The sequence below is a fragment of the Chiloscyllium punctatum genome, chromosome 23 (assembly GCF_047496795.1).
Source record: "Chiloscyllium punctatum isolate Juve2018m chromosome 23, sChiPun1.3, whole genome shotgun sequence".
Taxonomy (NCBI): Eukaryota; Metazoa; Chordata; class Chondrichthyes; order Orectolobiformes; family Hemiscylliidae; genus Chiloscyllium; species Chiloscyllium punctatum.
In genome coordinates this window covers 70,200,350-70,225,549 of record NC_092761.1, presented here as the reverse complement: position 1 = coordinate 70,225,549, position 25,200 = coordinate 70,200,350, and the positions used below count along the sequence as shown (strand labels likewise).

At 37.6% G+C, this 25,200-nt stretch overlaps 1 protein-coding gene across 13 annotated transcripts in view; it reads left to right on the top strand.

Moving 5' to 3' along the window:
* gramd1ba (GRAM domain containing 1Ba) overlaps positions 1-25,200 on the top strand; it is a 607,589-nt gene that overhangs the window by 565,398 nt on the left and 16,991 nt on the right. For all 13 annotated transcript variants that reach the window (XM_072593157.1, XM_072593155.1, XM_072593154.1 and 10 more), the window contains 11 exons: positions 511-606; positions 2,387-2,467; positions 3,595-3,710; positions 5,299-5,455; positions 12,232-12,409; positions 13,039-13,077; positions 15,181-15,324; positions 17,609-17,727; positions 18,160-18,302; positions 23,230-23,333; positions 24,241-24,444. In XM_072593157.1, the coding sequence (XP_072449258.1) occupies positions 511-606; positions 2,387-2,467; positions 3,595-3,710; positions 5,299-5,455; positions 12,232-12,409; positions 13,039-13,077; positions 15,181-15,324; positions 17,609-17,727; positions 18,160-18,302; positions 23,230-23,333; positions 24,241-24,444 (1,381 nt within the window). The remainder of the gene's footprint in view (positions 1-510; positions 607-2,386; positions 2,468-3,594; positions 3,711-5,298; positions 5,456-12,231; positions 12,410-13,038; positions 13,078-15,180; positions 15,325-17,608; positions 17,728-18,159; positions 18,303-23,229; positions 23,334-24,240; positions 24,445-25,200) is intronic.

The following is a 25,200-nucleotide window of genomic DNA, read 5'->3' as shown; positions in this document are numbered from 1 at the left end:
TTCTTTCATATTTTTGTTGAGGTGAAATTGAAAGTTGGGCCCTTGTCTTTGGAAAGCTACTGCTTATCATAGTTGGGGTTTAAATTATTGGGATTTAAATTAAATCTTGAGTTATTGTAACAGTCAGTAGAAACTTGAAAATGTATGAAAAAGTGGCTGATGTGTTTATTTTCTCTTGCTGCAGATGAGGTAGCATGGTCCCATATCTGTTTGACAAAATATCTGTTTGACATTTGAGAAGGAATATGTTTTCATTTACAAATTGGCATTTTTTGAAAATGTATATTTAATTGCATTAAAGATACTGTAATCTTTCACAAACTTCCTTCTATTTACAGCAGTGTGCCTTGCAATGCATGTTACCATGTGACAAATGGCCTTTTAAGTTGTACAAATGTCCAGTTTAAGAGAAAAATGTATTTGCATAAACAGGATTTTCTCATTGACTGATTTCACAGCATGCTGTATTTTGTTGGCAATCTTTGATTGTAAAATCTCTGTGTGGTCTAGCTCACTGTACGTCTCAAGGATGTTTGCTCAATGACAAAGGAGAAAACAGCTCGCCTCATTCCCAATGCTGTCCAAGTTTGCACTGACACTGAAAAGGTAAGGTGCAGTCACATAAGGTATTCAGGTAGAACTGGCCAACCTATATATAGGAAAAAACATGATGCTGCTTGGAATGCAGTAAGTTAGATTCACTGGAAAGCCAGTGAGATGGAAATTAAAATTAAAATGCACATTTTTTGTTTACATATAAATCATTATAATTCTTTAACTATCCATTTCAGTGTGGATGTAATTATTATGAAAACTGTAAAGTTGTTTCAGCAATGCTAAAATGCATGAGTATCAATTATTCCTCTGACCCCTTTACACTTGGTTCTTACTGCTGGTAAAACCATGCCAAAATGATTTCAAATGAGCCTTAAGATGATTGGGCAGTGAAGCAGAGACTCATCCAAGATCTAACAGCCACTATGAAATCACATCACCCTTACTCATATACAAAATATGTTCTGTTCTTGGCTAGTCATTATATTCTTGCTAGGCTCAATATAAGTGTACACAGGTAGTAGTGTTGACAGTACAGCACAAACCTTTTTCCCGATTTAGTACTGTGCATTCATGGCTACTCAAGAAAATTTAACTGTGGAACATGTAAAAAATACTGGTTGTGAAAAACAAAGATTTGTAATGAAATATTGTTAGTCAATGGTAAAAATGATAATTTAAAGATAAAAACAATTACCCAAAAAATAAGAATTGAGCAACATGATTGGCAAAATAAGAATTTAGTGCTAGAAATGTACATTTTCAGTTAATCTGTATTAAGTGACTTTGAATTAAGATGCATCTGATCAATGTACAGAAGGACACAAATTCAGTTTGTCCTTTCATGTGCAAGCTGGACCAAGTGTAAGTCAAGCTTTGTCTGATGAATAATGAATATTTTTTTCTTGTATCACATCAGACACTAAACTGGATAAAAGGAGAAATCAGGGGAACTTTTGGCAGTGAGTATATCACTGCAATGCCACCTGAAAGTTAGTTTCCTTTTCCAACCCTGCTCGGATTGCCATTGACCATTCCCTCCCTTCCTACCATATTAAATGGTGATGGTCGGGCGAATTCAGTGTGTTACAGGGCATGGAAGGGCCCAGGTACTTGACATATTTTTGTTTCTCCTCCATTGACTCAGATTAACACTGACTAATACAGAGAAGCTGTCTGAAAGATATGGGATTCTGGATTAGTGGTGCTGGAAGAGCACAGCAGTTCAGGCAGCATTCGAGGAGCAGTGAAAGATATGGGAGGCAGCTCAAACTTACAAATTTCACATGCTGGACTGAGGCCTTTGGTTGAACAATCTGACAATATCAGAGGCACCTCTGCTCTTTAGCGCTACACTTAACTAACCTGGTGTTTCAGCGGCAGTATCTGCAGAATTTCCTTTTTTGTCAAGTCAAGTACCCTCTCTCTGCTCTTCTCTTGCAATTAATAAACTTTTGAGTTGGAAAGCTGGAAAAGAATCCCAGCTTCTTATTAATTGGATTTTGATATCTGATGCCTGTATAAGATATATCTATTAACTTCTGTAAATGAGACAGTTTACAAGTGAGTTCTTTGTTGATCTTAACCAGAGACAGCTGAATCATGAGTAACTTTATGATTCAATAGACCATTTCACTAGCACTAATGATGTATCAGCATGGTTGAAATTTGTGACTTCTGTTACAACTGTGCAGAAAGGATATGATTGCACCAACTGACTTTCTAAGAACACTAAATGAGTTGTTGTAAAATCATTTTCAGTCAGTTCAATTTATGAAAGCTTGTTATTTACTTTCTGTGGCAATGTTTTGTATTTGTTGTTTGTTTGTAGCACTTTTTTACTTCATTTGGAGCCCGAGACAGAACCTACATGATGATGTTCAGACTCTGGCAAAATGCACTGCTTGAAAAGGTATCAATAAAGTTATTGAAAATCAAACTCCCTACTGAAGAAATAAAAATTGATGGTGCAGTATCATTTGGGATGCAGGCTTGATTTCCCCTATTCTTGTGTCTGAACATTTATTGCTATATCATTTTGGGATCAAAGAAATCACGGCTAGAGAAAAAATAGTCATTTCCAGGCCACATAAATTAACTCTGTGGTTATCACTCGATGTGTCATATATTAAAAATCTGTTGACATAGCTCCAGAAGACAAACAAAAATGGAAAAATATGGGGAGATCAATCTTAAAAAGAATAAAAACATAGCCAAGTTTCCACTTTGTCAATTAGAACATGTTGAAATAAAGAACAAAGTTTTAACTGGCTCACGACCTGTTAATTTATATAGAATTAAAATTGAGCCAAAACATTACCTTCATGTGAGATAGGGTAAGAATGGGGATAAATTTTAATTCCCAGTTTAAAATGCACATGTTCTGACCTCATGTTCACAGTCATAATGGCAATACACAATGACAATATAAATTTGTCATGGGAACAGCTAGCCCAGATAAACTTAATGTTCTATAATTATATCCTGCACCACAGAATGTTCAGTTGGGTAGGTGGGAGGGTGGGATGGTGGTGATTGGGGGTTGGTAGTTGTGGTGAGGAAGAGGATAAAGTGCAGTATGGCAGGTTTTCATGATAAACAGTGACATAAAAATTTGTGATGGAGAAAGTGTTGTCAGGATCTGGTCATGTTCTCTTTACATCTTGTAGCTACGTGGGTTGAATTTCCTACACCACTTCCACTCCTGCAAGATGCTATTTATTCCTGTCTGAACTATTAATACAAAATATTTTGTAGAAATGCTTTTTGAAACTGGTATTGCAGGCATGTTTCACATCCTTGAACAGAGTTGAGTGATTTGTGATAAGCACGTAGGAGAGAAATAGATGCTTCATTATAATTACACAATATCGCATTGAGAAGGTTTCTTTATACTTAATACTTTTCAACAGGTGTGCCAGATTCAAACGGAAAATGTAATTCTGATGCCAAGCTATTGGCAGTTAAAATGAGACCAGTGTTTCTTTGCTTGGAATTGTTTGTGAACTGAGATGTATTAATTTATGTCTCTGTTTGCAGCCTCTTTGTCCCAAAGAGCTGTGGCACTTTGTCCATCAGTGTTATGGGAATGAACTTGGTCTGACCAGTGATGATGAAGATTATGTTCCTCCAGATGATGACTTCAATACAATGGGGTGAGAAATTCTGTATTTCCTTTAAACAAACCCCAGTTTCCTTGCATTGCTCCTCCATGATGTAAAACCAATGTGGCTCACAGAACATGGAAAGAAGTGGTGGAGATTGCTGAATAATTGTGCTCAAACATATATATAAAGCAGGTCAAGGGCATTTGCAGTAACATTGTTTTTCCTTTCACTTGTGTTGGAATGTCTGAATTTTATCTATTACATCTAATGCTACTTTGAAGAGAACTAGTAAATCACACTGGTCAAATCTAATTAACAATATAAATGCCTCTAATCTAGAATCCTCAGGCTGCTCAATGAAAGTAGGAGATACTGGTTGCGGCAAATAATTTGACAACAGTTAGAAAGTTGGGAAAGAAATTGTAAATTCATGCCATTTCAAATTGCTGACTTTCGCAATTTAATATAGGGGTTGTCCAGTCAGTAGAAATGTACAGATAGAGTGAAAACTTTCCAACGGTACAACATGGGAAATACATATGTTCTATGACCTTCCAATCTTATTCTCAAAGGGAAATTAAAATAACATTGTCACTAAGTGTGCCAGACCTTTCAAGATGTGTTGAATTGCATCTTGAGTGTTTAAATCTAAAATGTGGATATTTTCTTTATACATTTTTGCAAAGTCTGTGCACCTAATTGTTTGTAAGACTGAATAAAATTATGGAATTTCTCACCTTAGAATCTAGCACACATCTACTGTACAACAAGCAACAAAATCAAATGCACATTCAAATAAGTCAAATCTCTAAAATTTCCACTAAATTGAAATCATTCTGTTTGAGAATTAATTAGTGGCAGAAGCATTGAGCTGAAATGTTTAGAAGAAAAGTAATTCTGAGAATTTCCTGAACTTGGCTAGTTTTTGTAAGCAGGTGTAACACGGATAATTCAGGAGTAATGCAGCTGGTCAAACCACTTAGTTTTAGACAAAATAGAATTTATTTACAACATTACTGAATGAAACACAAATAAAAGAGAACAGAATACAGAATAGCTTAACCTATCCAAAAACCCAACAGATCATCCCAACTTATTGATGCTGTTCCAAATACTTACAGCAATTCCCATTAACACGCCTTGGCACAAAAGGTAAAATCAAACACAGTCTTACAGGAGAGATGTCAGCGAGAGAGGACCAGCCTGGACCTACTTTTTTGGGTCCAGCAGTTTCAAAACACTACTGTGCTAAAAAGCAAATCAAACCAGAGAAAAGCTAAACTAGGAGAACTGGCCACTCACTTTTCATTGTACAGTGTTTTTTTTAAACTTCAAAGCCTTCTGCCTGAGGCAGTATCTGTTAGCTATAATCAGTTTGGTCCTAAAACCCTTCAAGTTAGACTTTTCTGAGTCTGTGTTTTTTACGACCTCACACCAAGGACAACATAACCTTGTTAAAGGAGCAGCATTGTCACAAGATGAATGACTATTAGCAAATATATCATCTTAACTATATGCAAAGTATCGATAAAAATAAAAGCAGGGAGCTTTTCAGTGTTTGCCTTCTTTGTCTGTTGTGAAATATGATGATAAAGTGCTGACATATATGAAACAGCATACATTATGTTTCTGGCAGGTTCTGTGAAGAAATCCCAGTGGAAGAAGTAGAGGTGAATGATAATGCGTCTAAAAGCAGCTTAGAAGTAAAGACAGATGCCAGTCCACAGATGCAGAAGAAATCAGTCACGAACAGCACAATAACCTCCACAGCGAGTAGTGAGGCCCCTACCTCAGTATGTGAATAACCAAGATATTTTTAGTTTTCTATATTATTCAAAAATATGTAAATAAAAACTCAAATACTGAAAGCCTTGTTGAAAAAAGGGCATTTCATTAATGAAATTAGCATTTAAGCGAATGAAATGTACCATATTTCATAATATTAAAATTATTTATTACTGATGTATTAATTTATTTTGCATTTAATGTGACAAACTCAAGTAGCTTAGTTGGCAGAAACAGCAGACAGAGAAAAAAAATGCAAGCTTGACAGGCAGTTCAGGAAAGAATGACTGAATGGACCAGATTCCAAGGAATGAACTCCCAAGTAGTCTGACCTTTTTTTTAATGAGAGTAGAGGTATTTACGTCTGACAGGAGATTTTGATTTGGGCTCTTTCAGAACTGCAGAGCCATATTTCTGTTCTGCCAGTTCTCTGATAGTGCAGCACCATCTCAGCAAGGCAGCTCAAGTCCCCTTTTCACAGAAATCAGCAGTTGGATTCTGAAATGTAAAGGTCCAGAATCACAGGCAGCCACTTTAGTAGGTAAGGTAAGGTGCCAAGTGGATAGGGGGTAGTAGTACTGGGGATAGGATGCCAAATTGGGGGGTGCAAAGCTGCAAGACATGCAAGAGTTCCAGGTGATAAAGGGCCAAATAAGTGATGCCAATTTAGGGTAGATTGGGGTGGGTAGAAGATTTTCAGTCATGCAAGGGCTGCAGAGGAAGGCTATTGAGTCTGGAGTGTTCAGTCAAGCAGGAGCTGAAAGGGGTGTTGAGTCAGGATCTAGGTGTTTTAAGAGGTCGGAGGGGTGATGCATTTGCTATTGTGTGACCCAAATACATGGTCTGTTGAATAGTTACTCCAGAGTTAGGCTGTCTACTTAGTAGTCTCACGTTACCTAAGTAAGTATTTACTTGTGATCCTCCCCTCCAAACCTTCCAACTTCTCCAAATCAGATGAATACTTTCAGAGCATTCCAAATGGAGGGGCGTTGCACAGCAGAATCTTCTTCCTGGAGTAGCTTTGGAGTCTGCTACCAGTGGGGTTCTGCAGAGTCCCATGCTCAACTCCCAGCTGTGAAAATCCAAGCATAGTTGTTTTTTGCATGTTCAATTGTTATTATACCTCCAAATCCTCAAAATAATTAATGTGGTCCTAACCTCAACTTCTTTGTCATTTGAGAAAAATCAGAATAAGAATATACCATGCCTTAGAGATAATATTATTAGAAGCCAATGCCTAGAATTTGGAAAATTGCATATTAATATTTAGCAATATCAAATCTTTGCTTTCATTATGCTTCCAGCTGAGAACACAAACGTGTTCCAGGCTATGCTGAGTTAAACAATCCCAGCCAAGATGGCAGTCAGAGACAAAAAAGCTGCAAATGCTGGATCCAAAGCAGACAGGCAGGAAGGCTGGAAGCACACAGTAAGCCAGACAGCATCAGGTGGTGAAGAAGTTAGCGTTTCGAGTTTAACCCTTCAGCACGCCTGAAGAAGGGTTACACCCAAAACGTCTACTTCTCCACTGCAAGATGGCATTCAGGCATTGTAAATAACTATATTAACAATGTTTATTGGAAGACAAATCAGTTCAGATTCTTAACACTAATTGCTCTTCAAGATTTCTTGCTCAGAATTGCACTTATTGAGAGCTCTAATAAGAACAGGAGTAGATTGTTTTACAAGTAGCCTTTTGGTAGTCAGTGTGCAGCCTTTCCACTTGGCTGAGGTACCAGGATCGATATTCCAGCAGGAATCAATAATTTATAAAAGGGAGAAAAAAGGAAAAAAATGAGCAAAATTAAAATGACCCCCTAATGCATTAGTTTATCTCAAGCATTTATTTTTCAATGTGCGTAGCAAGTTGTCAATCTGAAATTATGTCACTGAAACTGTAATCAGACATATTGAATAAACTCAACAATGTATTCTGAAAGGAAATTTTAATTTAAAAGTTCAGAAACATTCAATTTGCAGTATACTTAACCAGTTCCCTGAACTCCTCGTGGTGGAATTAAAATATTATTTGACAATTTTCTGAACAATTCGCAAGAAAGCAGTAATGCCACTTCAATGTGATAATTGATAGTATTACAACATGTTCTGATGCTGTTTTTGGCTTTTTGATAAGGGCTGCGCATCTTTTAAATGTAGTTCTTGGGGCTTCCTTTTCAACTGTTCCCTCCCTTTCTACCACCTCTAGTACTAAGGGTAGTTCGAAAAGATCTGCTCATCAGCAGTCCTTTCCTCCAGGCTGACCCATCTCACCAAGGCATCTGTGTCTAACTCTTTAATCTAATATGGTGGCTAAAGCGTTATTTGTTTGTTAATCCAGTAGTAATGACCTTGCTAAGAGAAAGCAACTATATTAATTAGCAACACTTCAGTGGTCTGCTCTTGGCTGGTGGCAATGATGATTATTTGTTAATTGTAGAGTGTCTGGATATCAAATCTAAAAGTTTTTCTCAGATGTCAATCAGAAAGTCACACTGTGGGTTGAAGCAGTGTTGCATCAAAGTTGAAAAATTTACTATACTTTAAATAGGATTCAAATTATAGAATTATATAGTCCTGAAGGAGGCCAATTGGCCCATCATACCTGTACTGGTTCCCAAACAAGCTACCCAGCTAGTCCCATTCTCCAGCTTTAACTCTGTAGCCCTCTAAATTAATCACTTTCAAATATATATCCAGCTATCTTTTGAAACCTCCTATGGAATCTGCCTCCACCAGTCTCCTGGCAGTGCATTCCAAAACGTGACAGCTTTCTGAATAAAGAAGTTTCTCCTAATCTCACTCAGCTATCTTTTTGAAAGTCTTGAATTTGTCACTCCTCGTTACTGGTATACCAACTAATGGAAATAGAATATCCTTCTTTACCCTGTCAAAGTTTTTCATAATTGTGAACCCTTCAGTAATGACACCTCTTAATCTTCTCAGTTCACAAGAGAATAAACACAACTGCTCTAATCTTTCCTTGTATCTAAAGTCCCTCATTCCTGATATCCTGGTATCATTCTAGTAAATCTCCTTTGCATTGTCTCCGAGGCATCGTTCTTTGAATAAGATACCCAGAACTGAACGTGATACTCCAAATGTGGTCTGACCAATGATTTGTAGAGATGCAGCATCACTTGCTTTCTTATATACTCTCTGCCTCTATTTGTAAAGCCAAGGATCTTCTAAACATTTTTAACAACTGTTTCAACTTGCAGGCCACCTTTAGAGAATTATGTACTTGAATCCCAAGGTGCTTCTGCTCCAGTTGTCCCCTCAAAGTTTTACCAGTGAGCCTGTATTATCTCTCTTTTTTTTCTTCTATCAAAATGTAATATTTCTCTTCATTGAAGTTCATCTACCTAGTGTCAGCCCATTTGGCCAACTTGATCAATCTCTCTTTGAAGTCACTCAGTGTCACCCTCAGAATTCACTGTTCTCCTTGTGTAGTATGACCTGCAAATTTCGAGATTTTGCCCTCAGTACCTATCTCCAAATCATTTATATAAATTGAAAAAACAAGAGTTCTGACACTGATCCCTAGGGAGCACCACTTTTGACTAGTCTCCAGTCTGAGAAATGTCTGTCTACACTTATCCTCTGTTTAGTATCTTTTAGCTAACTTCTAATCCATTCTGTTTAGGACCCACAATATCCGCAGTATTATTCTCATCAACTACCTATGGCACCTCATCAAAGAAGTCAATTAAATTTGTCACATATGACCTGTCATTGACAAAGTCACGTAGACTGTGTAGTAGTAACTTACTTATCTCGAAGTGTCTGATTATCTTATCCGTATTATGGTCTCCATCAGTTTCCCCACCATTGATGTCAAGCTGACCGGTCTAGTTTCCTGGGTTTTCCTTTGCCCCTTTCTTAAACAATAATGTTATATTTGCAGTCCTCCAGGTGTAATCCTGTGTTCAGAGAGGCCTAGAAACTTTATGTCACTGCTTCCGTGATTTGCTCCCTTACCCCTCTCAGCAATCTCGGATGCATCCCAACCGGGCCTGGCAACGTCTCTACCTGGAATGCTGCCAGTCTTTTTAGCACCTCCACTTTATGTATCACTATACTGCTCAGTTGTTCAATACTCATTGCCAAATGGGCTGTTGTTATCATTTTCTAATTTGATGAAGACAGAAGCAAAGTATTAACTTAGAACCGTTGCTTCAGTAAGTAGTTTACCCTTCTTGATCCTTCTGGGCCCCACTTTATCCTTACTATAATATTCTTTGGAAATAATTCTTCAGAATTTTTGTATAAATTGTTGTAGAACATTAGAACTTTCAATTTGGCAATTTACCCCTGAAAATACCATGTTGAGTAAGTGCAACACAAATATGCTACTTCAAGTCCTTGGTCAAGAAATAATGCCATTCAATAAATGACATTAAGTCTAGCTATAAATTGCTAGACATTAAAATGAACTAGACACAATAAACAGTGTAAAGTCAGTGCAATTGAATCTATTGCATTGAAGTTTGGGTACTAACTGTACTACTATGGAAAGCAATGTGAAGACCAGTGCTTAGCAATAAGTGACATAAACTGTGGAGAATCCCTGGACTGTTCTGAACCACTGCCAAACAAGTCACATGGCATTTGGTGATTTGCTGTTTGTGAATAACCTAAAAAAATTGAATAAAACTACAGAATATAAAAAAAGGGTATTTGATATCCCAGTAATTCCAAAAAGAAGACCCATAAATGAAGTCCCGGTTCAACTCCTGGCTTATGCTGGGTTGGTTGATTTTGCTGAAGGTAACACGAGCATTCATAAAATTAACCTCAAAGAGCTAGATCAAAGAACAATAAAATAGATTTTTGTTCCTAATAATATAAAACTATCTATACAAAAAAAGCATGTGAGGGTGCATTTCCAGAATAGGTTTAAATGTGACTGGAGCAGAACTATTTGTTCCATGGGCACCCTAACCAGCAGTCCATTGCTCTTATCCCAGCTGATCTAACTGGACAAGTTATTTCCCTGAATGAAACAAAGCTTGAAGATTTTTTTTGCATTTGATGTGGTGTTCATTCACAGGCACACAAGGCTGCAGATTTTGATGAACAATAAAGCAGAATTTTATTATTATAAAAGATAGACAAAATACAATAAAATAAGCCAATCTATCTCAATTATAATTTGAAAAATCTTAAAATACACAGCAAAACAATTTCATCGACATCCCATCACCAGAACTTTATAGCATACCAAGTCCAGCAAAATAAACCTTATATGTCAAATATTATGTTAACTGCTTCTCAACAGTTCTGTCCTGTAACTTGTGAAGTCATCTTTATTGAAGTTCAGGGAAATGAAAGATTAGACTTTTAATTTTACAGTGGTTTCTAACCAAAATACCCAACCAAACATAACTAAGCTTTCCTTGAACAATCTATAGACCTTTCTGGGAGTGAGATTATACTTGTTTCTAACCCCAGTCAGGCCTCCTGCAAAACTGCTGAAAAAGCTTTTGAGTGCTGAGTTTTTCTAAGCTAAAATCAATCCTTAATCATTTTAAATCAAAAGCAAACTAATGTCTTTCAGTGGTAAAAACAATGACTGCAGATGCTGAAAATCAAATACTGGATTAGTGGTGCTGGAAGAGCACAGCAGTTCAGGCAGCATCCAACGAGCAGCGAAATCAACGTTTCGGGCAAAAGCCCAATTCCTGATGAAGGGCTTTTGCCCAAAACGTTGATTTCGCTGCTCGTTGGATGCTGCCTGAACTGCTGTGCTCTTCCAGCACCACTAATCCAGTAATGTCTTTCAATGTTTACTTCATGTCATTAATACTTCACCGTTAACACTCCATGCGGTTTGCACTAACCTGCTCTTTGACATATATTGGATTAAATGACAGTTCAGGAAGGACTGTCTGAACTTGTTTGCTTTTCTAAGGGTATATTTAAAACAAACTCAACACCAATGTACCACTTGTTTGAAACACAAAGTTGAAACATGATGCTAATTATATAGATATCACGTCTTCAGTCTCACAATACAGAGATTTCTGAAGGCTGACACTAAAAGAAAAAGTTCAGAAAACCTTCCTAATGTTCCTTAAACTGAAGGCCACTGATAACCACCATTCTGTTTCTTCTCTCTACCTGCAAATCAAAACAGTTGCTCTTTCGTTTCCCCAATATATGTCTTGACCCTTGATGTTTCTCTGCTAATGAGGGCGTTCGGCCAAATTGGTATTGTCCTGGCACCTGCCTCATTTGGGCATGTGAAATGGCCTTTATAGACAGACCTTTGAATTAGGAGCAAAATCGGGCTAATTGGCTCCTTGATCCATCTCCCTCATTCAATGCGATGCATCATGATCTGATTACTCTGCATTCTCTCATGTCCCTCATAGGTCATCATCCCGATTCATCCAATATCTGGATTCTCCTTTGATTTGGATCCCATTTTTAGTCATAAATTAATTAAATTATACATGAAATTGAAAGAAAGCTCAATTTAAAGCAGCAGTAAATTAACATAGTTCTTGCTGCAAGGAAGATATAGGCTGCTGTGTGAAAACAAGATTTTTATGCAATGCTTTTAATTGACATACTTCATTAATTTCAGGTAAATATTATAAATGGAAAAAATATCAAACCTGAACTTTGAGGGATTTGAGCCTAGATAATACGCAAATACTTTAAGTGCAATAATGTTGGGAAAATGGAATCATAAATCTAAATATTGATGGTGCGTTTGGATTTCAAATATATTTTAAAGCTCACATTACAGGTTTAGTCTCTCTTATTTCTACTGTCATAGTTTGATGGCATTCCACCAGATGAGGAGGTTGACTGTCATCTAGAAGGTGAAATTGAACCCCTTCAGGCCATTGAGAAGAATGAAATCAGTTTGCCAGTAAACACTCCTTCCCTGGACTTTAACGATAATGAGGACATTCCAACAGAACTTAGTGATTCCTCTGAAACACATGATGAAGGTGTGTAATTAACCCAGTGCATCTGATGTTATTTTTATCATGACTTATGAGGTTTTCTAATATTTAAGATCTAAAATCAGGATTGGAGTGAGAAGGTGGAAAGGGGATATCAGCAAATCTGTTTAGGCAGATATTGATTAATTGGTAAATGCTACATAGGGCCTGTGAAATTGATTTAGACAATATTAATCATGTGACATTGATCAACCATCATGCTGAAACTTTGAACTTTGTGGGGATTATTTTAAATTAACCAAGGCATGTTTTGCATAATTTTATTCATCTTGATTTGCTTTTGAAATTGCATGAGGGCCATGCCCTCTCAGGGAGAGAAAACGGTTTCTTTTTAAAGAAAAAAATGCATGTAAATTAAGAGGTGAATGTGCATTTTCAAATTGTGTTTTTTTTTTATTTTATGGAATATTAGGAGCAGCTTGGTTTATTTTCAGTATGTTTTGATTGCATCAAACGTACACAAACAGAATTTTGAAGGCTTGCTCGGCCAGTTTTTAAAAAATGGAATCTCAAGTACGTTTGGCACCCGTGATGAAAACTACTCTAAACACAGCGCTCAATCGAAAATTTTGTCCTATTTTCATTTTCATTTTTCCTGTCTGCATTCATTTCAGTGGGACTAACTACAGCTGATTTTAAAAAACTGAAAACAGGTATGGAACCGTTGAGTTTAAAGATATGCAATTTTATTTTAGATTTAAAGAGTATTTAATAAATCTTTTTGTGTCATGTGAATACTAAAAAGGAGCACAGGTCCTTTAAGTGGAATTCAACTCAGTTTAAAATAAATTATCAAGTTCCACAGTATAGTCACAAACACACAACTCTGAACTACCTCATGTTTTTGCTAAATTGCTTCTATTATTTTGCCATATATAACTATTTTTCCAAGACATTTTCCCAATATAGTTAATCTTATATTGTTCATTATGTTGAGAGTAGGAACTTCAAAATCATTTGACATAACTGACGAACTAGATTATACTGGATTTCCTACAGTGTGGAAACAGGCCCTTTGGCCCAACAAGTCCACAGTGATCCTCCAAAGAATAAATCATCCACACTTATTTCCCTACACTTACCCCTGACTAATGCACCTAACACTGTGGGCAATTTAGCATGGCCTATTCACTTGACCTATACATCTCTTGGAATGTGGGAGGGAACCGGAGCACCCGGTGGAAACCTACACAGACACTGGGAGAATGTGCAAGCTCCACACAGACAGTCACACGAGGCCAGAATTGAACCCAGGTCCCTGGCGATGTGAGGCAGCAGTGCTGACCACTGAGCCACCATGCCGCCCAACTACTGTGCAGGGTAGTTTATTTGTGTTTTATAAAACATGGTAGACTGTGCTTGCAGTGCTTCCCTGAGATTCAAACCCTTTATTTCTTGAATGATTGTAACATAGGATTGTTCACTTCAGTCAAGTTTTGCACAGGTAGCATTTGTCCTTCCTCTTCTGCTTCCTGCCAGTGCCTACTTATTAATTTCTTTCCCTTCAATTTTTTGAATCCCAGCCCTTTTGAGAGATCCAGAAGGATTCTCAAAGCTTGTTTGTATTGAATCTATTGTTTGTTTTAAATCTATATATGTGTATATTACTGCTAGCTATTTCAAACATAATTATGTTAGAAGTATAAAATAATAAGCACAGTGAACAATTATTTTAGTGAGTAGATAGTTCACCTTTTCCATTTTAAGTGGAGTTGAAATTCCCTTTAATTTCTTCTAAATAAAATAAATTTATTTTTGCATATTATTAAAAGATATTAACAGAATAAGTTACTGCATTTGCAGTGTTGTTTTCATTTCTACAATTTCCACAGTCTTATATAAAGGCAAACTGTCAATTAAAGCATTAAGAGATTGGGATGCAACACCACCAATGCAATATTATTTTTATTTTAAATCTCTTTTTTGTAGCGCATGGCTGATTCTCCTTGCATTAAACTCAGCCCCAAAGTTGACATCATGATGTGGATCATTAACTGATATTTAATTGGAGGAAGAAGTCAGGCACATTTTATTTTAAAAGGTCGCTGCTTCAAATTATGATGTTGGAATACATATGCACAAATATTCTTACAGTAAAACTAATGATAAACTTGAATACTGGTTCCGGGACATATCAGAATTTAAATCAAACTATTCTTTCTTACTTGGGGAGCAGGACTAAATTCGGCCGAGAGGTTGTGATATTTTCTGTAATGATAGTTGAGAAGGATGTTCATGTTTATGGATAGCTACTGTCGACTGCTAGTGCTACAGTGTCAGTCAATTACCCATCTCACTTAAGTAAAGTAATAGTAAGTGAATATTAGTGATGTATAGATTTGCAATTCTGCCACCCCATATATCTTTTGTTTATTGCTTCTGATTGGAAAATAATCCATTACTACTTGTGTAACAATAAGGAGCCAGACAAAATCATTTTTATTTAAATAGACAAATGAAAAATGATTCAAGAAATGACAAGAAAAATGCATCTATAAGGAAGTAGAATTCCAAGAACTGCTTTCTGTAACACCTCCTCAGTCTGGCTGTTTAGTTGATGAGATATTGTAACCGTAGAAAATTGGCTTTAAATCGAGGTACAAAGCTAAATTAAGGGAAGTTGAATGATAATCAGCACTATCTTTTAAAGCTGTGACTATGATCTTGAACAAATTGTGTATTGAGTTTTGATTTTGTAGGGTGAGGTGAATTTATGTCTTAACTTTATTTTCACATCTCTTGCTGCCTCACTCCAGGAGAAGTGCAAGCATTTTACGATGACCTCAATGGCAGACAATACATTAATGAGGTTTTTCATGTCAACGTGGACAAGCTGTATGATTTACTCTTCACTGATTCCCAATTTCTGCGAGATTTCTTTGAGCAGCGGAGATTCACTGGTAAACTGGATTTCATAAGACTTTGTTATAGACTCCAGTTATACCTGGAGAGTTCAGTGTTTTCAGGACAATTATTCCCTTGTGTATGGCTTAGACAAGTTTATTTTCCTCAAACACAAATATTGTTGTTCAGAACAATATGAAGTTTATGCATTAAAACTATTTAAATTCCGGAGTTAATTAAAAGGAAAATGATTTAAGTTACTGTTTCAAATTTTATTACCATCACATCAAAAATAACATATTATTTATAACACACTGTTAATATAATGAAACGTCCCAAGGTTCTTAACAGGAGCATTGCAAAACAATGTATGTGTTATGTGTGCAAGGATGAGCTTTAACTTTGGAAATGCACAATAAATACCAGATTCCGAGGAATACGCATTTCGGGGAGGACTGTGGGTATGGAGAAGGTTAAAAATGAAAAGCGAAGGCCATGGAGGGATTTGAAAACAGGAATGAGAATTTTAAAATCAAGGCATTGCTTGACCAGGAGTCACAATGAATTGGGGCTAGTTGCAAGTTAAGTCAGATGCCAGAACTTTTGATGACCTCAAGTTTGCAGAGGGTAGAATGTAGGAGACCAGTCAAGAATGCATTAGAATAATTACGTCTAGAGGTAACAAAGGCCTGGAGGAGGATTTCAACAGCAAATGACCTGAGACGGGGATAAGATTAGATTCCCCACGGTGTGGAAACAGGCCCTTCCACCCAACAAGTCCACATCGACCTTCCGAAGAGTAACCCATCCAGACCCATTTCCCTTTGACTAAAGTACCTAACACTGCGTGCAATTTAGAATGGCCAATTCACCTGACCTGCACATCTTTGCACTGTGGGAGGAAACTGGAGCACCCGGAGGAAACACACAGAAATGGGGAGAATGTGCAAACCCTACACAGACAGTCGCCCAAGGTTGGATTCAAACCAGGATCCCTGGCTGTGTAAGGTATCAGTGCTAACCACTGAGTCACCATGCCGCCCAAAGGTTAAACAGTTTTAGAAGTGGAAATATCAAGTTGGAATTTCACCTTGGATCAAATGTAACACCAAGATTGTGGACAGATTGGCTTAATCTCAGACTAATGAAAGGGAGAGTGATGGCATCATTAAGTATGGAACAGAGTTTGTAGCAAAGAACAGAAACAATGGTTTAAGTCTTATCAATATTTAATTGAAGGAAATTTCTGCTTTCTGGCGATGTACGTTGCATAAGCAATCTAATGATCTTGCAACACTGGAGGGTTTGAGAAGCTGGTAGAACTGGGTGTCATCAGTGTACATGTGGAAACCGCACAATGATTTTGGATAATGTCACCAAGGGGCAGCTTCCAGATTTGAAATAGCAGGGAACCAGGGATAAATCACTGGGGACATCAAAGGTAACAGTGCAGGACCAAGAAGAAAAGTCATTGCTAGTAATTCTCTGGCTACCCTTAGATAAGAGAGCAGTCCCATCTCGATGGACACAAATCAAGAGGCGTTGGAGTAGGATGTTTCAATCAACCATATGGACTGCTTGAAAGCTTACATCAGTTCCTATTTTATATTCATCCATTTCATTCTTAATTATTTACACTGATCTGATTTCAGTTTCTTCATAACTAGAGTTATTATGGCAAAGTTATTATGCTAGAGTTATTATGGCAAAAAAGAAGTCATTTGAGCCATGAATTCAGGCTAGCTGTCTGTAGAGAAATTGAATCAGTGCTATTCCCCAAGTTTGTCCTTGCAAGTTTATTTCCTGCCAGTATCCATTCATCCAATGTCCTTTGTTGCCTCTGCAAAACATATGATACTTTTGGAAGTATACAAGTGCATCTGTTTGAGACATGAGGTTCTTTCTGCAATGCAAGTCGAAGAGCTGGACATGCAAAGCTGCAGCAATACAATACAAATACAATACAATACAATACATGAATGGAAGCAGAACGTTTAAACATGTGAAGGTCAGAATTCATGCTGTGAAAAGCACTGACAGGAGTGAGGTTTTGTGGGCAGAGATTGCAAACAGATTTGATTTACAAACAACATAATCCATTAATAAATATTTCAAAACAGGAGAAAAATGTTTTTTCTTGCTCTATTGAATACTGTCATCGAAGATTTTTCTCATCTCCAACCTATTTTCATGGCCTCATTGGCAGAGATGTTAAGAAAAGAACATACATGTATAATGAAACTGAGCATGAATGTTAGCCATAATGCAGTGTATTTCTACAAATCCTAATTCCAGATGAACAATTGCCAACAACAAAGATATTTTACTTTCTATTTCTAGACATGGTTAGTCATCCCTGGAAGAAAGAAGTAAATGGCAATCAGACCCGAGTGATATTATACACTATTGCTCTCTCAAACCCACTTGCGCCAAAAACTGCTACAGTGACTGAGACCCAGGTAAGACTTGCTGATCAAAGCTAACTTTAAAGATGTGACCAAGAATATATTTTACTTGGGTCAGTGTTATGGAAGCAGGTTAGCTCAGTACAATTTTTCCAGCTGTTTGAGCACCTATTGTCTGCCAACACCAACTTAATGAGATAACAGTTAGTGATGGAGACTTCCAAAAGATTAAAGAGAAGGCATTGCTATTCATAACAAGTTAAAATGAGCATTTTATAGCACTGTCGGACAAATCCTTCCAATTTGCTGTCAGCAAGCTAGAGGCTGGTAATTTTCACCATCATCAAGCTAAGTAACTCATTTATTTAATATAGCCACTTCACATCATTTCTAGAGGACTGATCATGGAATAACTGTGTCCCCAGAGTATTCTTTCATTGCAGTTAAAGTTATCTGCATGCTTTGAAGTATTTTTTTTCAATACAGACTTTGTACAAAGCCAGCCAGGAGAGTGAGTGTTATGTGATCGATGCAGAGGTGATTACACATGACGTTCCATATCATGACTACTTCTACACAATCAACAGATACAGCCTTACGCGGGTGGCAAAAAACAAAAGCAGACTGAGGTAAGAAAGATAATCCTCCTCAATTAGTTGTTTTTGTGCAAAACTGTATTGGGTTTCACTTCATAGTGCCTTTTTAAGTGCAGAAAGTGTTACGCAACAGTTTTAAGATCCTTCATCATTTTTCATCTCAGTTAGCATAATTTAACACAAAGAAAGTAAGTTTAGATCAAATGAATCAGAATGGAACTGGAATAGTTCTTCACCCAGTGCAATGCTATGTTCTTTAGGCTGTTGCTTTGATAGTCTTATGTTGTCTTCTATTCAGTGTCAAGCATCAACTCTGCAGTTGAGCCGTTTACCTCTTGTACCTATATTTATCTGTACATGTTATGAGTCCTCTCTTGGCCTCCTAGATGTTAGAAAGCAGTAGAAACAACACTGTTTCACGACAAGTTTGCTGAAAGGGTCTGCCAGGATTTAGCAATAACAAAGTCAACAGAGAAGATCACTGAATTTCCCAGAGCAAACTCATTCATCCTTGAATACAGAAAATAGAGAATATTAACAAAGTCTGTATTAAGAATATCGAATTCCAAATCCACTGTGACATCCCTTAAAAATAACCTTGCATTTGTTTCTTTTTCCCCTTATGCAGCTTATTACAGCTTGTATTACTCTTACTACTTCATACAATGGCTAATAGAAATATGAAACCTTGTCCATTTAAAAAAAACTGTTGAGTCTAAAGCAAAGTCATTTGGAATCAAACAGATTAGACAGCCCCCTCAGATCAAGGGAAATGTTAGTCTGCCATCTGGAGGTTGGAGTAACCATGTTACGGCATCATGGACATGGATGTATTGGAAGCAAGCGATCATTCACTGTGGGTTTCTTTGGCTTTTTGTCAACTTTTTCCTCTTCACTATCTTGTCCTCCTGCTATTCAGCTTTCAACCCCTCATCTGCAATACCAGGCAATAAATATTTTACATCCTTTGGTTTGTTTGGAACCGTGAACAGCAACCAGTTTCCCAAAGACATTGCTTTCTGTATCAGTTAAAACTGCATCTGATTGTGAAAAAAAGGGCTCCAGTGCACTGAAATCCTCTTGCTTTTTCCACCTGGAGGATTTGAACTCTTTGGCAATGAAGTTTCTTCCCGAGCCCCAAAGTGTTTGATGTCATCTTATGAAGTTTACTAGACAACACGTCAGGGCCACCGACTGTGTTAGTAGAAACACGCCCAAATGTTTTGAGTACTCTGGAATTGGGTTTAACGTGCGATCCTTGGAAGATGCTGGTTGAAGTCATAACTTAATCAGTAGATTCCTGTTGACAAGGGGATTAGGGATTACAGAAACAAGACTGATAAATAGATGTAAGTTTGCTTGCTGAGTTTGCTCAGCAAACAAACTTGCAACCAGAACCTCAACCTGAGCTACAAATCTTCTCAAAACTCACTGATAAATAGAAGTAAAACATCAATCAGCCTTTGAAGGTGAGACCTGGAATCAACCATTTTACCACATGAGCCTGTTCTGGTCTTTCAGTGAGATCACGACTGATCTACAAAGTAACTCCACATGCCTGGCTTTTCTCCATATCCTTTAAACTGATCGAGCATCAGTTGCACTTTTCAGGAAAGTGTTTAAAATTTCAGCCATGCTTGGTAATGGGAAGCCTTCAGAAATGAGATAACGAGAGTCCGGAGACAGTATATTCCTGTTCGGGTGAAAGGAAAGGCTGGCAGGTGTAGAGAATGCTGGGTGACAAGAGAAATTGAGGGTTTGGTTAAGAAAAAGAAGGAAGCATATCTTAAGTAATAGACAGAAGAGATCGAGTGAATCCTTAGAAGAGTATAAAGGCAGTAGGAGTGTACTGAAGAGGGAAATCAGGAGGACAGAAAGGGGACATGAGATAGCTTTGGCAAATAAGGTTAAGGAGAATCCAAAGGGTTTTTACAGATACATTTAAGGACAAAAGGGTAACTAGGGGAGAATAGGGCCCCTCAAAGATCAGCAAGGCGCCTTTGTGTGGAGTCGCAGGAGATGGGTGAGATGCTAAACGAGTATTTTGCATCATTGTTTACGGTGGAGAAGGACATGGAAGATATAGAATGTAGGGAAATAAGTGGTGACATCTTGAAAAATGTCCATATTACAGAGGGGGAAGTGCTGGTTGTCTTGAAATGCATAAAAGCGGATAAATCCCCAGGACCTGATCAGGTGTACCCTAGAACTCTATGGGAAGCTAGGGAAGTGATTGCTGGGCCCCTTGCTGAGATATTTCTATCATCGATAGTCACGGGAAATGCTGGAAACTGGAGGTTGGTTAACGTGGTATCACTATTTTAGAAAGGTGGCAAGGACAAGCCAGGGAACTATAGACTGGTGAGCCTGACATCGATTGTGGACAAGTTGTTGGAGGGAATCCTGAAGGACAGGATGTACATGTATTTGGAAAGGTACGGACCGATTAGGGATAGTCAACATGGCTTTGTGCGTAGGAAATCATGTCTCACAAACTTGATTGAGTTTTTTGAAAAAGTAACAGAGGATTGATGAGGGCAGAGTGGTAGACTTGATCTATAAGGACTTCAGTAAGGCGTTTGGCAACGTTCCCCATGGGAGACTGGTTAGCAAGGTTAGATCTCATGGAATACAGGGAGAACTAGCCTTCTGGATACAGAACTGGCTCAAAGATAGAAGACAGAAGGTAATAGTGGTGGAGGGTTGTTTTTCAGACTGGAGGCCTGTGACCACTCGAGTGCCACAAGGATTGGTACTGGGTCCACTACGTTTTGTCATTTATATAAAAGATTTGGATGTGAGCATAAGAGGTATAGTTAGTAAGTTTGCAGATGACACCAAAATTGGAAGTGTAGTGGACAGTGAAGAAGGTTACCTCAGATTACAACAGGATCTTGATCAGATGAGCCAGTGGGCTGAGAATTGGCAGATGGAGTTTAATTTAAATAAACACAAGGTGCTGCATTTTGGGAAAGCAAATCTGAACAGGACTTATACACTTAATGGTAAAGGTCCTAGGACAAAAGACCTTGGAGTGCAGATTCATAGCTCCTTGAAAGTGGAGTCGCAGGTAGATAGGACAGTGAAGAAAGCGTTTCGTATGCTTTCCTTTATTGGTCAGAGTATTGAGCACATGAGTTAGGAGGTCATGCTGTGACTGTACAGGACATTGGTTAGGACATTGGAAGGATGTTGTGAAACTTGAAAGGGTTCAGAAAAGATTTACAAGGATGTTGCCAGGGTTGGAGGATTTGAGCTATAGGGAGAGATTGAATAGGCTGGGGCTGTTTTCCCTGGAGCGTTGGAGGCTGAGGGGGTAACCTTATAAAGGTTTATAAAATCATGAGGAGCATGGATAGGATAAATAGACAAAGTCTTTTCCCTGGGGTGGGGGAGCCCCGAACTGGAGGGCATAGGATTAGGTGAGAGGGAAAAGATATAAAAGGGACCTAAGGGGTAACTTTTCCATACAGAGGGTGGTATGTGCATGGAAGAGCTGCCAGAGGAAGTGGTCCAGTCTTGTACAATTGCAACATTTAAAAGGCATCTAGATGGGTGTATGAATAGAAAGGGTTTGGAGGGATATGGACCAAGTTGTTGCAAGTGGGACTAGATTAGATTGGGATATCTGGTCAGCATGGATGAGTTGGACCGAAGGGTCTGTTTTTGTGCTGAACATCTCTGACTGAGCATGGAAGTATTTCCTTATGTGATGGTGATTGAATTGAATGGCAGAATAGGATCAGGAGGCTAAATGGGTGACACCTGGTCCTGTGTTCCTTCTTCATTCTGATTACCTTAGAAATGTTTCGGTGTATCCTCCTGGAGATTCACACCCGGTACCCTTTGAAATTTAAGGAAGGGGAAGTAAAAGGGTCAAACTGTACCTGCTGAAATGCAATAAAGTTGCCAACTCTTCAATTAAAGGTTAATGGAATAAATGCAGTTCCAGTCACTGCTTCTTGAGCCACAAAATCGATCAAATAAATGTCAGAATCGTTTGTCATCAGGCTACAAATTCCTTTCACTTTATTGGGCAATTCTCAACTTTATTGAGAACAAAGCTGCCATTGTGTCAAGTTGTTCTACATTGAATCTTATCCACTCTTTTAAAAAATAAGTATAGTTGTAAGAGAACAATGATCTTTCTGTTCAACTGATTTTGACCTGTTAATGCCTGTCATTCAAATCAAAGAGCTTAAAACTTGGAATTTTGATCAAAATGTCATGTTCATCGCAGAATACCGGTGAATTACATTATTATACAGTAAAGCATGTTGTAAGTAACAAGCAGCATGTGACTTTTTACTAATCCTAAATTGAATTTGGTTTTCACAGCTCTTCTCATGGAGGAGCAATCTATACTAAAGCAGAGATTTACTTGTTTGCCAAACTGCAAAGTTGTTCCTTTCTCTTTGGTGATGAGTGCAAAGTTAGCATGTCAGAATCAGTTGACTTCATACAATCCCTCCAGTGTGAAAGCAAGCCATTCATTCCATGGTGTCTGTACTGCCCCTCAGAAGAGCAGCCTACCTGGACCCACACCATTCTCGAAACCCTGCACTTCCCATGGCTAATCAACCTAGCCTGCACAAGACTGGATGCAATGGGAAATCTAGCATGGCCAATCCACTGAACCTACACATCTTTGGACTGTGGGAGGAAATCCACACTGGCACAGAGAGAATGTGTCAACTGCATACAGACAGTTGCCAAAAACCCAACTGAGCATAAAATCACATTCAAGCATTCTGATCTTTGCTAAATTTAGCTGGTCAGTCATTTGCATCATATACTTTGCTATGGTGTTATCGATTGCATGTATGAATGAAGTTTTGCAAGGTAGCTGAATAGTAAAAGTATTACTTAGTCAATTGGCTAACTTTTTTATATCCAGGATATTTGATAGCTGAACTATAAACATATTATTTAATCAATTAACATAACTTCTTGTATCCAGGATATCAACTGAACTGAAGTATAGGAAACAGCCATGGGGGTTAGTGAAATCGTTCATTGAGAAGAATTTTTGGAGTGGTTTAGATGACTACTTCAGACATTTAGGTGAGCAATATTTTATTTTCTCCCTTTTTTTATTATGAAGTATAGTTTCATGAATTCTGTCTGAAATATGATATCTCATCTAAGCAACTGTTTTTCATGCATGAAAAACAATTTTGGGAGCTGGTAAATTTTTTTACCCATGTGCCAACACAGCCAAACACAATCCTGCACTTAGTCAATATCTAAGTGTTGTTTCTTGATCTCTGAATATTGATCCAGGAGTGGGAATTTCATTACATTCTTCCCCCACATGTTTTAAGTGTGCTTAAGGTTTAGTAACTGAGATTAAGTTAATGAAGACTGAGAAACAAGATTTGTTTCTTGGTAAGGAATGTTAGTTTGTCCCGGTGCAAATAATTTCAACCTAAATCGTTGTTTCTTATAACAACTGAAGATTGCTAAGCACGCTATGGAAGTGTAACCTACTAGGAACACTTTGGGTGTTGTGGTTGTGTTCCAATCTCTGGGCTGAACAGGTTGATTTTTTAAAAATTCTTTTAAGAGGGTTCCTGTTAAAGTCCCACTTTACTTGAAGGTCTGTCAGAACGTATCCAAACAAATTGACTTTAAAAATGCTTTTGGAAGTTATACTAGATATGTTAATAGTATAATGCTCCTTTGAGACTATTGTGTTAACTACTAATTGCTTCCTAAACTAACTGTGACAATTCAAGACATGACAGTAGACCCAGGAACAGGTGCTTTGAATCGGCAGTCAGCAACAGCCAAACCTCCCCTCTCCTCTAACTTAATTTGTGAACTTCTGAACAAACTTCTGCACACTTACAGGCAATGTGTTAAAAAAGAGATGATGAATATATTGGTTCTATTCTACTTAACAATATTTAATCAGAGTGATTTTGTTTAATTGGTTTCATCTTCAAACATTCCGTTTTGGTATCCATAGATATTGAACTTGCAAAAATAGAGAAACAATATGCTGCTGAACTGCACAGGCAATCTCCAAAAGAAAAGCCTAACAAATCATCCACAATTCGAAGGAGAAAACGGCCTCACATGCATGTGCGAAGCCAACACCTTGTTGAAACAGTCAGCCCTGTTACTACACCAACTGACGAAGAGGTAGCCCAGAGGATTAAACATGTGGCAGGTAAAATTAAAAGTGAAGAAGCAATGTCAGTGGTGAAAATATTCTATCAGTGGCTCTCCAGTCTCTTTCTTACTCATTTTTATATTTAAATAAAAGCATGCTTTTTGGACAATTTTGAATGGATATGAATCATGGCATTGATTTATGTTGCAAAAATAATTCACTGGTAACAGTTCGTTATTTATTTTAATAACTAGTTTTATCCACATGCCCCCACTACTAAGGAATTCCTTTATCACTGAGTTATTTGTAGATCATGTATTATTGGTTGCATCCTGTTAATGTTAGTTAGGTTTTTGTCTGCATCCTTCAACTCATGTTTTTGTGTATATACCTCATTAGCTGTACAAGTGAAGTCAATGGGGCATCTGGATCCTCAGTCAATAACAGGACCAATATGTTTCTTCTTGACTATAGTATTTAAGGATTGGAAAAGAAAAAGAGACAAAAAGAGAAGAAGAGTGAATCAGACAGTGTGAATTAGACTCAAATTGGGTACAGAAAAATAAAGACAGGAGAAGAAAGCTTGCATTAAGAGACAAAAGCGAAGGAGACAGACAAGAAAATAACAAATATCTGAAATTTTCAGAATCTTTCAGCTACAGTTTGTTGCATGCAGTCATGTGACTGAGCAACTTGAATTGTTTCCCTTCTGGGCTGGAAGTGCATTGCAGAAATAGTTAAAAGGGTACTTTAAATTTTAGTTATGAGCCCTGACTTTCTGCAGCAAGTTGATGGACAACTAATGCTCAAATA